This window comes from Denticeps clupeoides, chromosome 16 (assembly GCF_900700375.1).
Source record: "Denticeps clupeoides chromosome 16, fDenClu1.1, whole genome shotgun sequence".
Taxonomy (NCBI): Eukaryota; Metazoa; Chordata; class Actinopteri; order Clupeiformes; family Denticipitidae; genus Denticeps; species Denticeps clupeoides.
This window is the reverse complement of record NC_041722.1, coordinates 13,977,439-13,994,752: the sequence shown is the minus strand read 5'-3', so window position 1 is coordinate 13,994,752 and position 17,314 is coordinate 13,977,439. Positions and strand designations below refer to the sequence as shown.

At 42.4% G+C, this 17,314-nt stretch overlaps 1 protein-coding gene across 6 annotated transcripts in view; it reads left to right on the top strand.

The window, feature by feature from the left end:
• adamtsl3 (ADAMTS-like 3) overlaps nt 1-17,314 on the top strand; it is a 90,559-nt gene that overhangs the window by 66,342 nt on the left and 6,903 nt on the right. For 4 of the 6 annotated variants that reach the window (XM_028956531.1, XM_028956532.1, XM_028956534.1 and 1 more), the window contains 15 exons: nt 63-174; nt 276-414; nt 565-615; nt 1,180-1,384; nt 1,532-1,679; nt 4,740-4,824; nt 7,466-7,719; nt 7,847-7,973; nt 9,016-9,220; nt 10,655-10,837; nt 10,960-11,113; nt 12,037-13,036; nt 14,937-15,064; nt 15,288-15,416; nt 16,393-16,575. In XM_028956531.1, coding sequence (XP_028812364.1) covers nt 63-174; nt 276-414; nt 565-615; nt 1,180-1,384; nt 1,532-1,679; nt 4,740-4,824; nt 7,466-7,719; nt 7,847-7,973; nt 9,016-9,220; nt 10,655-10,837; nt 10,960-11,113; nt 12,037-13,036; nt 14,937-15,064; nt 15,288-15,416; nt 16,393-16,575 — 3,103 coding nt within the window. Of the gene's footprint in view, nt 1-62; nt 175-275; nt 415-564; nt 616-1,179; nt 1,385-1,531; nt 1,680-4,739; nt 4,829-7,465; nt 7,720-7,846; nt 7,974-9,015; nt 9,221-10,654; nt 10,838-10,959; nt 11,114-12,036; nt 13,037-14,936; nt 15,065-15,287; nt 15,417-16,392; nt 16,576-17,314 lie in introns of those variants that run through there. The other 2 variants (XM_028956533.1, XM_028956536.1) reach the window with 2 other exon arrangements.

Sequence of the window (17,314 nt, the reverse complement as noted above, 5' to 3'; positions counted from 1 at the left end):
TGAAATATGTAAGGCGCTGCTGAAGAGTCGACTCCCCGTTAAACAACCTGTCCTCCCTGCAGGTGAAGTATTCTGCCCCCAGGGACACGGTGCTGCAGTTCCTTTTCTACCAGCCCATTCGCTACCAGTGGAGGGAGACCGATTTCTTCCCCTGTTCGGTCACCTGTGGAGGAGGTGTGGACAGGTCCTAGAGTAAAACTAGGAGCCGTGCATTTTTATTTGTATAGAAATTAATTCTAATTTGCATTGCCTTGTGTGAATTGTCAAAATGACAGGCTACCAGCTCAACTCAGCTGAGTGCGTGGATATTCGCCACAACACCATACTCCCGGAGCAACACTGCCAAAGTTACCCTGAGAACACCAAGCCCAAACCTAAACTCAAGGAGTGCAACATGGACCCCTGCCCTGAGAGGTAAAGAGAGTGACCTAGTATACCATTCCAATTTCATTTCAATTCCAGATAACATCTAACATGTGTGTGACATCTACACAGGTCACACAGGTGAGATGTTCTTTGTTGAAAGTCTTGAGGTGTGACAGCTGATTGACACTTTCCCTACAGTGACGGCTTTAAGGAAGTGATGCCGTATGACCATTTCCAGCCCCTCCCACGGTAAGAAGCATGACAGCCCTGCCTACTCCATATCCATTTAGTCTGGTCCATGTCAATTCATTCTCTCATGTGCAGTAAAATTTTGCACTATAGCCTCAAAGACATTATTTTTCCAACTGTCATTAGTTCAGGTTCAGACTCTGATCTCAATGCTTGGTGCTGCTATCGGATGGTCTGATGGTTGTTCTAATGATTATGAGGTACTGAGTTCAGCACATCTGGTACAACAGTGCAGCTCTTAGGACGGTATATGATTGATGGATCATAGAGTATGTTACAGGTCTCTGTGTCCTATTTGTTTCCTGTTTTATTGTGACTGGAGCCTCGTCGTCTCACCTTTCCGTATACTGGGCTGTCTATAGAGGACAATAAAGTTTACTTTGACTTTGACTTGGACTTTGGTAGCTGTGCTGGAGGTGTTGTTATAAATATAAATTGACCAGGACTTTTACAGGTTCAGATTATGTTTGCACCAGTCAGCATCCAACAAACGCCTTTCATCACCACAGGAAGCTGCTACTGGATGCTAATTATACACTATAATTAGAAATTGTGTGTGTGCAGCTGGGAGCAGAACCCATGGACATCATGTTCGGTATCTTGTGGTGGGGGCAGTCAAGAACGCAGTGTGGTGTGTGTGGAGGAGGACGTCCACAGTCAGATTGCCCAAGTGGAGGAGTGGAAGTGTATGCACTCGCCCCGCCCAGAAGTCAAACAGGACTGCAACACGTTTGAATGCCCCCAGTGGTCGGCTATGGAGTGGTCACAGGTGAGCTGCCTTAGCGTTTATAGTTGTCTATATAATGGCAATAGTGCATTGTGGGATTGAACTGGCACTGGCATACATGTCACAGATTGACGAGAGACGGTAGTATGATATACATAATACTGTAACTAATGTTGTGTTCATTTCCAGTGCACGGTTACCTGTGGCCGTGGGTTGCGTTACAGAGTCGTATTGTGCATTGACCACAGAGGGCAGCACACAGGAGGGTGCAACGCCAGGCTGAAGCCACACATTAAAGAAGACTGTCTTGTGCCCATAGCCTGCCACAAGCCTCGAGGTACAGAACTTATTTGTCTGATCCGTCTCTCTTATTTACACTCTAAAACAGATATGCTTTTTACTACTTTGGTTTATTAATTTTAACCTCTGTTTATGCACTTGTTTTAAGCTATTCTTGTGACCATTGAACCAAATCATTCTGTATCGAAACAAAAACTAATTATATCAGTGCCATCGAACAAACCTTCAATTCAATTGAACTTTATTTTCACCATTTGTCATCTGTCATTTGCTCTGCCAAATGACAGAGGCTCTCTGTATAATATGAAACACACAAGTAACCGGGGCCGGTTCTGGTGGCCCGTATAGCAGCACATGGAATCTCGGCTCGTTCCGCTGTGGCAGACACAAGCAAACCTTTTTAACATGGTCTTGCTTACTTATCATGACTGGAACAACAGGGAGAAAAGTTCTTTATAGTGGTAAATAAAAGTAATTTTTGTGTAATATGCGCCACCGTCTTTTTTTGTTTTTTTCTGTGCACCAATTGGCCAAAGCAACAGTGTTTGGCTTTGTTCAGCATCACTACTGATGTGTTCACATGCAATTTATTCATACAGTTAGCGCTGAATGTTTACAGAACGACAGGAAATGACCAGGAAAAATCGCACATTGTTACTTTCTCAATCCCACAAGCACTATTCTCAGTCCGTCTGTTGCATAGAGCTGACTGGAGAACCCAGACAGAAAGTAAAGCTTATTCACTTTCCACCCCAGAAGCTCACAAAGTGAAAGTTAATGCTGTGAGATGCATCCGTTTTCAACTATACGAACATATTTTTTGTTGTAAATAGTGGGAAGTGTTATTTTTGGGTTTCACTCTACAGTCCCTGAAAAAAGTCTTGTCACTTATCTATTTTGAAGAAACACTTGGTATTAACCTGACTTTTAATTAATCAATTGGTGTTAGAAATAGTTCATATAAAAAGCTAAAACCCTACCAAATTATGTTTAATATGGGGGGGTGGTAGTAGCCTAGTGGGTAACACATTTGCCTATGAACCAGAAGACCCAGGTTCAAATCCCACTTACTACCATTGTGTCCCTGAGCAAGACACTTAACCCAGGGGACTATCCCTGTAACTACTGATTGTAAGTCGCTCTGGATAAGGGTGTCTGATAAATGCTGCAATTGAAATTAATTAGTTTCACTGAAAAAATAAAATTTAATAATTTAATCAAAAGGTAAAAAGTTTTGTTGCCTATACAGAAATTGAACAAATTTACTTCAAATAAAAAATATGTCTGCAAATTAAGTAGTGGTGCTGTGAAATTTAATATCTTGTATGACTTCCGTGAGCTTGAAGGAAGTCATCAGGAATAGCAAAGAAAGCAGTCTTGCATGCCTCCCAGAGATCATCAATATTCTTTGGTTTCGTCTTCCATGCTTCCTCTTTCATCCTACCCCACACATGCTCAATGATGTTTATGTCTGGTGACTGGGCTGGCCAATCCTGGAGCATCTTGATCTTCTTTGCCTTGAGGAACTTTGATGTGGAGATGTGATGGAGCACCATCCTGTTGCAGAATTTTATGGTTGGGAATATAAAAGGTAGCTAAGATTTCTTGGTATTTCAGACTATTGATGTTGCCTTCCACCCTGCAATTCTCTCGCACACCCCCATACTGGATGGAACCCCTGACCATGATTTTTCCACCACCAAACATCAGTGTTTTCTGATTCTCAGGGTGAATCTTAGGCATGTTTTCAGAGGTCTAGTTGCAGTTGATGTGAAGGTCTAGTGTTCTGGGCTTCTTTTTATACACCTGAAACCTCATTGATCCATTATTAGTCACCGGTGAAGCTCATATGACAAGGCGACAACACTTATGTGTGCAAAAACTGACTCAATGGGCTTTACCAAGCTTTGACTATTAGAATACTTTTTAACAGTTTTGTTTTGCACTGAAACATTATTACAAAAGCTGTTGGGAATAAAATGAGCCATTTCTTGTTAAAAAAAAAACCTTGATTAGAAATATATTTCAGCAGCACTTGAGCTCAATTTCTACACATGCGACAAGACTTTTGTCAGGGACTGTATATGTAAATGTTTTTAGTTATAATCTGATGAGGAATATTTTATTTTTTACTTTTCGCCCAGAGGGATTGCCACCTTGGCAAGGGGGTCAGGGGGTTTGTGTGCTGTAGTGAACATAAGCTCTGCCTTCAGGTGGGACACCCAAGTTGGACAGGTCTTAGGGTGGAGGCCGGACAATGTGCAATCCAGTTACACGACAAAAACAGTTATCCAGATCACCCCACCCACCCATTTTCCACCTCCGTCATCACCCGTGGTTTACATTTCTGTCTGCCTCCTCATATATGCTTGTCTAGAACCGGCCCTGCAAGTAACTCACTTTGACCACATTGCAACATGTTAAAATGTAATTAAATGCTTCAAATAAAGATGCAAAAATATTTTTTTGCATGGACAAATGTGTTCAATCTCAAATTCATTGTATACCGAGGTAGACTTTCTTGTTGCAGACCTCTGAGAATATGAAAGAGTGTGGTCATCACCCAGCTCTGAATTTTGGGATTTTGCCACATATCAGCATGCTGCCATGACTCAGACAATGGTGGAGCCAAACCCCAGCACTGCATCATGTGCTTGGTGCTCTGAGTTTATGGCGGTTGTCTAGCCATCAGAAGCTGTCACAATGGCTTTGTAGTTCAATAAAAGTCTGCTTACATAAATATTTTGGGGGAATGTGGGGATTTTATTATCTTTATCACACTGATAAAATATGTTTAATTAAGACAGGGTAACTACAAAGCTTAGACAGATTGTAACTACAATTAGTAGTTACAGGGACAGACACCCCTGGAGACACTCAGGGTTGAGTGTCTTGCTCAAGGACACTATGGTATTCAGTGGGGTTTGTACCTGTGACTGTGGTCTTCTGGTTCATAGGCGAGTGTGTTCCCCACTAGGCTGCTACTAACCCACAACAGAATACCACATATAACAAGGCGTGTATTATCAGGGCATGAAGTATATTTGACTAGTCCTGACATATCTGATGACTTATTGACTGTTTGCTGCTGTTGCAGAGAGCCTTCCTGTTGAGGCCAAGCAGCCTTGGCTAAAACAAGCTAATGAGCTGCAGGAGCCCAGAGCCACTTCTGAGGAACCCTCGTGAGTTTACCAGATTCTCTATCTCTCTCTCTTTCTGGATCTGACTTTTAAAACCGTATGAGAGCACAGGACTGATGAGTTCTTGTCACCGTTCTGGTTTTCACAGTGGTGAACATTATTACCAGCGAGCTGGGCCAATCCTCAATGGTTGCTTGCCTGAAAGGTCTTTAAATAAACGTTTGGACTGTTTTGGTCCATTTCCTCACTGTTTTCCTTGTTTGCTTATGGCTGTTTCCCACTGTTTCTGTACTGCTCAACTCCTTCATGCTCTGTTTGTTGCGGAGGGAGTCAGGTGCCCTCTTTCCCTTCATACTGAGTTTTAGCATCAAACAATTCTGTTTTTGGTGCGTCTGCAATTTTTATTTCTGTACATCCATACATAGACTGAAGAAAAAAACAGAATTCATTAATCCTGTTTTCATTTGTTCCCACTTCAGAAAAATAACAGAAACCCCTGCTGGGTTGGAAGTTTCCTTTTATTAGCTCGGCCTTCTGCGAGAAGTACAAGTTCATTTTGAAATCCCACATTGTGCTATTATTAGAGTTATCCTGCCGATCTCTGAAATGTAACTCGTATTAATAGCAGGCGAGGGAGTGAAAACAGCTTGATGAAGCTCCCCCATCAAAGCCACACGCTCCAGCCATGACAGAACAGAGGCATACTTCAGCCTCTGCGGTCTACCAAAGGCATTTGTCTTTGAGGCTCATAAAAAAGAAGCATGTGGGGTAGATGGTTTAGGGTGCATCGGGGAGCAGGCCGGTCCCAACACCCCAAAAAACCAAAACCAACCCCTCACCCCCTCACCCGTGAGGAGAGGAAGCCCAGACCAAACAAAGTAATTTTTACAAAATTTTACAATATCCCTGCTCCCCTCAAACGTGTTCTTAAACAGAGTGCAATTCTTAGTAGGAGGGTCATGTCAGTCGTGCACTAATCTTCATGATCTAGGGACAGCTCAGTAGGGTCATGGAATATATATTTGTGCCTCTGCCAAAGCTCCTCCACATGCCTGCTTATCTTTACAAGAGCAGTTTCAAGCTAATTTAAACATTAGCGCGCGCACATATACTCAGTCAAATCCCCTTAACACCCCCCCTTCCCAGTATCCTTCCTGGAAATCCTGGAACCGATGCTGGTAGTTATTCACACCTGTTTGTCTTTTTGTCCACTGAGCAGGCCCCACCGTCCCCCACACAAGAAATCTGTTTGTTTCTCATCACATAAAGCATTCGGATTTGGGCATCACGATATTTGCGTACAACACGCCCACATTAGTCAGGATATGACATGTTGTGGCTGTTGGGGAATTACAGGTCTCGTAAAACTTAATCCCATAAGATGATAGAATGTTTGGACAGCAGGGGCAGGAGGTTCATGTTGACTTCCATACTGGGCTTGCAGCTTGACGTGCCTAAATACTTTAACAGACTCTGTGGACGGACAGTGCTGCCGTGTTTTTGCTGAATTTAATAAAATGGAAAGAAGTTCATAACTTGGTCCCCCTTCGATTAGCATTTGACCTTTTGCCCATTTTTTATTAACAAGGTGTGTGAAATTATTAACAACTTGTGAAAATGTTGTACATTTAAAAATTGTGTGTTATGTGTCAAAGATCATAGTCATAGTGATGAGTTTGTCTTTTGTTGCACCCTGTAGGTGGATCTGATGATTTTCAGGGAAACATTCTTTAATAAAAGCTTTGACAATCTCCATATTTGGTTTGGTAGCAGATATGGTCCTGCAATGATAATTACAGAGATCACATTTGATATATCTTCTGATGGTGCATTGAAAATGTTTTATATGAGGGCAGAAACCAGAGATGAACAGAGAAGGGCAGAGACACGATCTTGTTGCCAGGATGGAAGGATTGAAAATAGGACCCATAGTGGCAGCAAGATCACAGAGAAGGGACAGCAGAACAGAATATAAAACCCACTAACTGAATGAAATTGGAGGCTTTCTGTGTGATAAATGCGACTTTAAGTGCAGTCATAAACCTGGGCAGGAGAAGGAATAAAAACACCTTGTAGCAGGTCATTCGATGCCTTGCGTGACTCAAAGCCATTTTGGAGAACATGTTCTACAGTTACAACTTCCTTGTCTCAACGGGACTTGGTCATTCCCTACAGCTCCGCAGCTGTCCAGTTCAACAATGCTGACAAAGCACAGAGAGTACGTTTGGCAAAGTTTTTTCGTGTGGGCACGAAGTGCACTTCACACTTCACTTTTCACTCGAGAGCCATATATGATTCCAGAAATGACGCAAAGACCTGCGCTTATTTGATGGTTCAGTAGCTCTACATGCTATTTGTCTTAACTGCAGGGTCAAGTGAAGTAAGCGGTTTGCTGAGTTGAAGTGTACAACCATGTAGGAATGAAATTAAATAATGGCTGTTTGTGCTCTTGTAGTGTTGCTTGATTGCTGCCTGTTAGTTTTCCGTTTTTCGTGGTTTGAGATTGCCTTTTTCTTTTTACTGAAGGTGAAGTGCTTTTCTGGAAATGTGCAGGCTGCCTGCTCTGTCTGATTTCAAAGGAATTAAGTGGTTTCTGAGCCCCCCTATCCCCCCTTCCTCCTTGGTTGCAGTGGATACAATCATTTAAATGCAGACAGTCGATTGAAACTCTTTGTTTTCCCAGGTTTGTCGTGGGGCCATGGTCACAGTGCAGTGCCACTTGTGGCTCGGGCCTGATGACACGCCTGGTGAAGTGTCGGGTGCTGCTGTCCTTCACCCAGACCGAGGTAGACTTGCCCGATGAAGAGTGCAGGGGGGAGAAACCTCCACAGCAGAGGCCTTGTATGACAGCACACTGTGTTGACACTGTGTCTTCCAAACCTTGCTGCCAGTGGACCCACAAGGTCACAAAGCCGTGCTCAGCGTCCTGTGGTGAGGGTAAGACAGGACGTGTCCAAAACCTCAGGACAAAATGTTCAGCATGAATGTCAAATATCCCTGATGACGTATTTTCGAGACATGTCTAAGACATTTCATTTTCAAGCTGCTTTCTTGTCACTTGTAGGGACAGAGTCTTTAACCCTGTTGTGCCAAGATGCTTTTGGCAGAGTGGTGGATGATGCCTTGTGTGACGTTTCCCGGCGACCTTATAACCTGACACGAGTGTGCAGCACTCAGCCATGTCCACTAGGGTAAGAAGGAGATATGAGATGAGAAATAAGTTGAATTTACAAACATTTCATGTTGTAATTTTCAATTCGGCAGCAGAACTGCAGAACTCATTTACATTTACAGCATTTATCCCATTTACATTTATCGCCCTTATCCACACCGACTTACAATCAGTAGTTACAGGGACAGTCCCCCCTGGAGACACTGTTACCCACTAGGCTACTACACACCCTGATCACCCCAATACTAGTGAAAAGAGGGCACCACTATTAATAGTTAATATGTTTTCTAATATTTCACCGTTGACTTTAAATGTGTATAAATATTCAATACTCTTTCTTGGTACAGTTTATATTATATTTCAACTTTAGAGGCCTCCACAAAGATGAAACAGAAAAAAGTGAACAGAGATTTATGTCAAACTTCTTGAACATCTTGAAATGTATGTACAATTGTTCTGACCTTTTTTTGTGTTGTGAATAATCTCATAAATTGAAAACCGTGTTGAATCACAAATCAGGTTTGCTATAAATATATTGGGACATTGATTCCAAATTTTGTCCTCAAATAGATCTTAGTTAATTTTCCTGCTTCTGTGGCCTGATAATGAGGAGCAGTCTTAACCCTTTATTTTCTCAAATTGAGAAATAGACCTACAGACAGATCTATCTGTCTATGCTGTTGTTTCTCCCTGCTGAGGCTGCAGGTATAACTAAGCGAAAAGCAAGTCAGGTTGACTGATTCATGGCGGCCCCCCTTCCCCCTTCCCTCAGCATGGATAAACGTGTTTGAGACATAAAAAAAAAGTCCCGGTCTCGAAAGCACCACCCTCTGGTCTCTCTTTCTGGTGCGGTGTGCTTGCTTTTTCCATTTAGAATGTTTTTTTCCTCCTGTGTGTGCTTTAGAAAGTAAATGCGAGCCAGGAGGTTGACTGTGGCTGTGAGAAAGTGGAGTGTAATAGCCACCCGAGTCGTGAGGTGTGTGAGACCAGCTGTGTGAGGCAGGTGGGGATGCACTCAGGTTGCTTTTTAATACCCTGTATGCGCCTGTGTGTGTGTCCAGAACATGGGAAGTCAGCCGGTGGTCCCGCTGCTCTGCAACATGTGGGGTGGGCTTGCAGATCCGCAGTGTGTACTGCGTGGAAAAAGTCCAGTTTGGACATGAACGTCGCCCTGACGGTAACTGCCGAGGGAGCAAGCCCTCCGAGGTCCAGCCCTGCAATCAAATTGACTGTCTTCCATCCTGGGAGGTGGAGGATTGGCAGCAGGTATGTAGGAAATGTGCTTGTCCCTACTAGCCCCAAAAAACTATGCAAATGAATGAATTTGACATGTGTTACATTTTATGACAATGTTTGCCAAAAACAAGTACTTTATTAACAAAACAGACACCCCAAAAAAAGGGGATGTGCAGGTTGTATACAGAGACAAGGCAAAGCAAAGGCGAACTGAATCAGAATTCAGACACATTCAGACTTTAATACGTGTCCATTTGTTCTATTTCAAACCGATCACTTCTGAGAACTAACTGTTCAGTTGCTGCCCAGTGTTGCAGGGCTGATAGCATTTTTTTTGCCTCCCTCCCCTGATTTCCTGCTTCCTCCTTCATCTTATCAATTGTCTTATACCTTGAGAGACTCTCCCAGCCCTGCTATCCGGTCTGTGGAAATCATGGATTTGATCTACTGCTCTCTTGATTGACACCCTCTTTTCGTAGAGAAATGCAGGTGCAGGGGAACCTGAGTGTCCTTCTGGAATATACGTGGCAGGTTATGCCATGGATGGGTGGGACAGGTGGAGAAGTTACATTTCTGTGTAATTCACTGCTTGTAAATGTGTTTCAGTGATTGGTTAAAGTGTTTCGCTGTAAATTAATTTTATTAAATATAATTTTTTTAATGAAACGTAAATTTGATGAAATCAAAAGTTAAAGTGGCTATATTTTTCTATTTTGTATTTATATTATATTTTTTATTTAATAGCAAATTCTTCTGAATGAACTTTAGTGTTGTAATGTCCTTCAGTCAATGCCTACTGATCAATTCCTAATTGAATTTGGAGTACTATAATTTCCATCTACTGACCTTTCTTGTTATTGCTGTAGTATCTTACGTCTCAGTATGCTACACAAGCAATAGCTGGGCAGGTAAGTGACTAGTTAAAAGCAGGGATGGATTACTGAACATGTCTACCAGAGCTCTGGTGCACTGCACAAAGATGCTATTAAAGGTTTATGCTTATACTGGGTTTGTTCATCTAATTTATGAATGCTGTCCATTTATTTCCACAAAATTCACCAGAATTTAAGGGGCTACTTAAATTCTTAAGGAGCATACCCATGGACAATAATGACAATCAGGGTAATTATATATAATGGCTGTATATAAACCTGGGCCCAGAGCCCAACAAATTATAAGTTAAAAGAGTCTTGCTGCTCACCATCCGAGCATGGAAAAAAGTTAAGGCTCAGGATTTTGTTTCACTATCAACCTGCAGTTGATATTGTCACAATCGTGTGAACTGAAAATTTCAACGTACAAATGTTTTTTGCTAAGCTCCTTAAATAATTGTATTTTTCATTTCCATTGTAAACTTTATGAGTAAAACCACTGTCTGATCAGACGTTCCTTAATTGCTAAGGTTATTTGACTCTTATGTTGACTTCTTCAAATTATTCTTTTTGTTATCATCTCCTGTTGTAGTGTTCACACACCTGTGGGGGAGGAACACAGTCACGGAAGGTCTACTGCAAACAGCGGCTGAAAAATGGAAGTTTTCGAAAGCTCAAAGATGGGACGTGCAGAGGTGTTAAGCCGATGCCACACAGGGCCTGTGCCACCAACAACTGTTTAATGCCTCGACTGGAAGGTGGAGAATGGTCTGAGGTACTAGAAACAAATTACCTAATACAAATGCTTAAATTGGGCAAATATACTAATATCATAGTGACTTCTATGTTTGTTTATGTGTGTGTGTGTGTGTGTGTATGTGTGTGCTCGCCCTGCAGTGCTCTGTAACATGTGGCACAGGTGTGCAGAGGAGGGAACCTGTTTGTCGGAAGGTGACACCGTCGGGTCAGGAGGTGACTCTGAGTGCAACAGAGTGCAGTGGCATTACCCCACCCTCCCTCATCAAGAGCTGCCGCAGGGGACCCTGCAAAAGTATGTTTGCAGTCTTTTGAGTCCAAACTCTTATTTTAACTTTAACGGAGCAAGGACAGTTGTTCAAAATGATCACTAACCACCCAGTTTAAACATGGACAGATGCCACTCAGGAGCACTATGTCCTAAAAGTGTTATAACAGATGTAAGGTCAACTATTTACATAAATACAATAATTAAACCCAAAAAGCACTGCTTGATCTGCAATAATTACTGAAATAATTACACACCAACAAACCCATTGGTATGTAATTATTTCTGTCACCCAGAACACAAACTTTTAATGATGTTTTTAGAAACCAAACTTGGGGCAATGGTGGCCAAGCGGTTAAAGAAGTGGGCCTGTAATCAGAAGGTTGCCAGTTCGAATCCTGATCCGCCAAGGTGCCACTGTAGTGCCACTGAGCAAAGCACCGTCCTCACACACTGCTCCCCGGGCGCCTGTCATGACTGCCCACTGCACACCAAGGGTGATGGTTAAAAGCTGAGCAGCAATTTCGTTTGGAATTAATAAAGTAAAAAAAAACAGTAGTGATGATTGACAGCTCTAACACACCCTGTTTCCAAAATCTGGACTATATAAACTCATTCACATCAATTTGTCACACACTACATACCTGATCAGTTCTCAGTAAACAGTTCTCATGACCACATCAGCTACCAAACAAACATTCAGATTGATGGTGGTGGAGAGAAGCAAAGAATGTGAAATGCTGCCATCACAGCAAAATCTCCATGCTTTGGAGAGACTTTTTTTTGGTTTATTATATAACCAAAAAAAAATTATTATAGTGTGGTATCTTCAGTTTTGTTCTGTTATGTAAAAAATGTACGACGCATAAATGAGTAGGTGGGTCCAAAGTTTTAACTGTAAATGTTTTGATTGATTTGCAGTTCATTTTCATTCTCACTGTTTTTGACAGAAAAGGAATATGTCGTGACGAAGAGCTGCGCGTCAATACTTACCGACCCACGCACTTTCATTCAGACCCGCCCGAAAAAAAGACTGCACTTCAAAGTTGGAGGCCGAGCCTATCTACAGCCCAAGACCTCTGTGCTTATCAAATGTCCAGTAGAAGAGGTTTTCCGAAGTACAGTACGGTGGAAGAAGGATGGGGAATACATACAGACTTCCAAACACATGAAAATAACCAAGTCTGGTGCCCTGCGCATCTCCAATCTCAAGGCCAGTGACATTGGACACTATCGTTGCATGGCTACAATGGTCTCTGCCTCTTTTGTTCTCAAACTGATAGGTGAAGACAATAAACTCATTGAACGCCCAGATGGGAAGCAAGTGACCGAGGACTACACTGCCGATGAGGACCTGGTAATGTACTGGTGGTCTCCAAGGTGCTTGAATAAACAGTATCTGATGCCGGGATGGAAAGATAAGAGTGAGTTTTATGAGGCTGAGTGTCAGGCCTCCCCTAATTCTGACAATTCCCATTTGGGCTCCAGAAGGCCTGGATACTCCCTGCAACTCCCTGACAGGCATATGGAGGCCAGCATGGCTTATGATGTCTTCAATGTCAGGTTTGAAGAGCTGCAGGGGAACATCAGTGGTCATGGCTCGAATGGACAAACTGTTTTCAGACTGAAGGAGAAGGTGCCAGGTCCTCAAACCACTACAGAGGAGGTCAGAGAGGTTGGAGAAGTGGGTCATTCAGAAGACAGCCCTCCCAATTTGCATGAGCATATTCCAGAAAAGGATCAAAGGGCCCATCGGAAACCAGTTATAAGTCGGCGCAAACAGTATGACCCCGTCATGAACTTCCACAGAGATGTCAAGATAAATATTGGCCGGACTGCTTACCTCACAAATGCCACCCGCAGCCTATTTCTCCTCTGCCCGGTCCATGGGGTGCCACCGCCAACTGTGTCTTGGACCAAAGATGGATCACCTCTACAATACAAAGAAAGGTAGAGATTTACTTTGGTGTAATTGAATTGTGTAATTTGTCCCACACTCTGTCTTCCCATGTCGAATATGACCTTTAGTAAAAAGTATGCCAAATCTCTCAGCCTCTGTATTATTTAGAATTTCCTTTGAGTTCTATTACAGGTGTGAATCCTCACTTGTCTCATTATTCGATTTGATTATGATTGTCAATGCCTGGATTAATTTTTCATCGGATCAATTTTTACATTACGTTTTCACGGACGTGTGAACCAGGCCGTTTTTTTCTGCCGTTTGTGGCATTAGGCGTGTCCGGATTGAATGGCGACCCTTTTTCTGCTCATTGGAGCAAATCAAAGTGTCTACATGGGCGTCCAGCACCAGTGTTCAGTCAGCTGCGCATTTGGATAGCATCAAATAAACGCTGCCTGTAGCATTTATCTTTCCGCCAATTTCTGGCAAAATCCTGATGAGAGAACACAGGTGAAACGCCAGTCAAACACAGTTATAAAGCACAGCAAAAACATGTATGGAACGTCCGCGTGGACAAGACTGAACTCCTACGCAGAGCGCTGCTGTACTCAGATCAGGCCGCCACCTTGGCGCTAATGTTCAACAAGAATTTTTATGCGGCCGCCACAAAAGCACAAAGCAACATCATTATGATGTAATCTGTTATGTTCTGCACTACTTAGATGCAGAATTGTCCACGTCTGCATTGGGATGCATCGATTGAAATTAATTTGAGTAATATATTGAGTAATAATTTCCTGTTGAAGACACTGGCATTGTAGTTTAGCTCCCTGGCTTCAACACACTTGGTCCAGATGGTCTCCACGTTTTCCATGGAGCCTCTAAGGCTGTACTGAGCAGGGCACATTAGTAAAAAGAAGGCTATTAGCTTGCTGTGGCCAATGTTATAACACCCACCCCTGTGAATTTGAAATTCTACCCTTGAGAACAGTAAGAACCCTGTTCTCTTTAACTATGCACTGCATACGAAACATTTGTGTTCATGCAGTGAATCGTGCCTCAGTCTGAGAAAGAAGCCCTTGTAGATAGGTTAAGGAATCAAGTGAGATCAGTTAAGCCTGTGTCGTTATGATCTCTAAATCGGGTTTCTGCTGGAAGCAAAGATAAATGTGCATTTCTTGGGTTGTTTTGCTCGGAGCTGGGGCTTGCACAATGGTTTTTGTTCCCTGGGTACTTTTATAGCCTTCCATATTGGAACAACAGGATTGTTTGCGTCGGATTCCACTCCCTCGTGCTGCCTGCTGGCGAAGGATTAAATTGATAGAAGCCTTGTGGTAATATGAGAGCCTGCCTTGTGCAATGATTGATTTTTAGCATTTTTGACTCGTCTTTCTGTTATTAGCCATCCCAAAAAAAAACATTTCTTCTTTTTAATTTGAACCATTGACGAAGCAAACTAAGAAATCTGTTTCTAAGAAATCGTGTCTGTCTGTGGTCAGTGATGTTGGTGCTGTTCTTGTCTGAAAGAGATTGTCTGTTTTCCTGAGTGTGGCAAAAAACCACACAATTTGGGAATCAGTATATCTCACTGACTTTTTTGAATGATGCGATGATTAATATTCAGACATCAAGAACCCAGTGGAAATAAAGTTCTCTATTCTTTCATCACTCCGTCAGCAAAGCATCACACGATGAGCTGATTATCATACTTCTCAACTTACTACCAATGATGTGACTGGGTTTTCCTAACTGGAGTTTCTTTTGTTGCTCACAAAAACTAAATGTTGTATTTCCTCCATTGGTTGATTGTTTTTTGCCAATACAATGTCTCTTGTGAATTTTTATTGTGGTATTCTCTCAAATCTTCACTGAAGTCAATAGTATTTGAATTGTTTAATTTGATCTTTGTGTCCCATTAGCTCTGGCACTAATTGACTTTCTGGTCTGTAGGATACTATGGCCTGATACTGGTGGACTCCACATCTATAAACCCGGACCAGGAGATGTGGGTCTGTACCGGTGCACAGCAAGTAATGAACTGGGTTCAGATGTGGAAAGCTCTGATGTGCTACTAGCTGGTGAGTCACTTCTTTTACAGTATATAAACTCAATTTACCAAGTATTGTGCTCTTAAATCACACACTGTGTTGGTCACACTTTACCTGAGGAAGATATTGAAATACATTAATGGCGTACAACAAATACCTTAGAATGACATTCTTAGCATCAGTGAAAAATATAAATGCTATTTAAAAGTTTAAATGATGAAATAAAAAAGAGTTGTGTTTATGTGTATAACAGAGTATCCAAAGATCTCCCTGTCTTGGAGAAATGTATCTGATTTAACTAGTGCCACCCTGAAGACAGTGGTGGGAGGTTGGATCAACGCAAGTCTTGGGACCAACATTACTCTGGACTGTCCAGTAACAGGTCAGTAAATTAATAAAATGGGCATAGAGAAATCTAAGATTATGGTGTTGTATACATATCAAAGACCTAATGGAAAATAATTACTAAATCATTCATATTCTACCATAATAATATACATTTTTAAACTGTTAAATCTTTGTATGCATCTAATAGTTCCTATTTATAGCTCTGCAAGGAAGTGCGGAGTGTAAGTTGGTGAGAACTTGTTTGTAAAATCAACATTAAAAGTGATCGGCCTGGTAAAGGCCAGTCATATGCCTTGCAAATGAAAATTTTATTAAACAGTATCATTGGCAGCATCCAAGTTCCTCTTGTTGTTGAGAGGCATGGGGTTTGTCCACGGCTTGGGTTTCACAGAGGCCATGCAAACTCAAAGTCAACAATGGATGTTTTGGGGGCAGTAGGCACCATCCTGGCCCCTTCAGGCTCAGTGGTTGCAGTCATTCAGCGGACTTGAGAGAGGAACACCTGCTGCCAACAATGGCCTTGTACCCCCATCATTTGATGAGATGAGTGAGATGTTAGCAAGGCAAATAATGAAGATATAAAGAATGTGTTTCTTCTGAAAGACTAGGGAGTGGATTTAGTCATTTTAATGGTTATAACACATTAAATAGACAAGATCTTTAATCAGGCGCAGCTACCATCTTTTCCAATTCCTGCATGCATGAGACAATACTACATCAACACCAAAACAGAACATTCTCCACTAATACAGAAGTACAGCACTCCATTAACACAAACACACACACACACACTATTTTTTATGACTGGTTGCTCATTTTTCCATTTTACAACAGCTCACTCTAGTGGCAAATAAAATATTTATGTTAATGTTAAGCAATAATTGTTCTAATAACTGTGCTGTAATTAAAGGAATGGAACTGTGCCCTGCCCCTGGCAGAACAGTTGTTGTACGTTCTCTCAGTGGTGTTCTAGGACAGTTGATTTCCTCATCCTTCCCCTGTCTTAACAGGTGTCCCTCAGCCAATAGTCAGCTGGCATAAGAAAGAGGGTCCACTGAACAGCAACGCTCGCCAGTGGCTTAATGGTTCTCTACTGCTCCAGAACATATCGCTGCAGAACTATGGTACATACTCCTGCATGGCTGCCAACCCTATTGGGAAATCTGTGGCTTCCACGCACCTCCTTGTGTCAGGTAGGTGTCAGTCTACTCTGCTGCAATGTGTGGATTTTGCATAATACATGCACTCTATGCAGGATGTACTTTCAAACAGGCAGACATGGGTGACTATAACAGTGGATGGCTGTTCCCTCTGCAGTTTCACACTAGCGGCGTACAAACAAAACTGAAAGATATCTCATGTTAAATCTACGGATATATAACAGGGGTTTTCAGTAAATGCAGTAATTCAGTAAATCAGTAATTACTCATTCTCTCACACCATCCGTAATAACTTAATCCATATCAGGGTCGTGGGACTCTGATAATGGAAAGGATCATTTCGCCCTAACAGGCTAACAGCCAGCAGACGTGAGCGCAGGCCGAAGATTGTACGGAACGTACGCAGAACACCCCAACCGCGTGGCACGATGAGTGGGGCAGTGGTGGCCTAGCGGTTAAGGAAGTGGCCCCGTTTAAAATCTAAATGGATCCCCATGCCCCGCCACATACATAATTAAGCTGTTACCACAATTACCACATCATAATTAATGTAATCATTTAACAGTTGGAATGAAAAAAAATTCTGCAAAGGATTGAGAACCCCTGAATTTAAGGGTGCTTAAACCACTGCTGGTGGTGGTGCAGGTGCCAGAGCACATGACGTGACATTTGGTGCATGGCAGGGACCCACCCTGGCCCTGGTGCCAGCCCACGGCAGGGCGCTGTAAAGGCTGGCAACATCTGTTGCTTATTGTGTGAGCGGATTTCATAT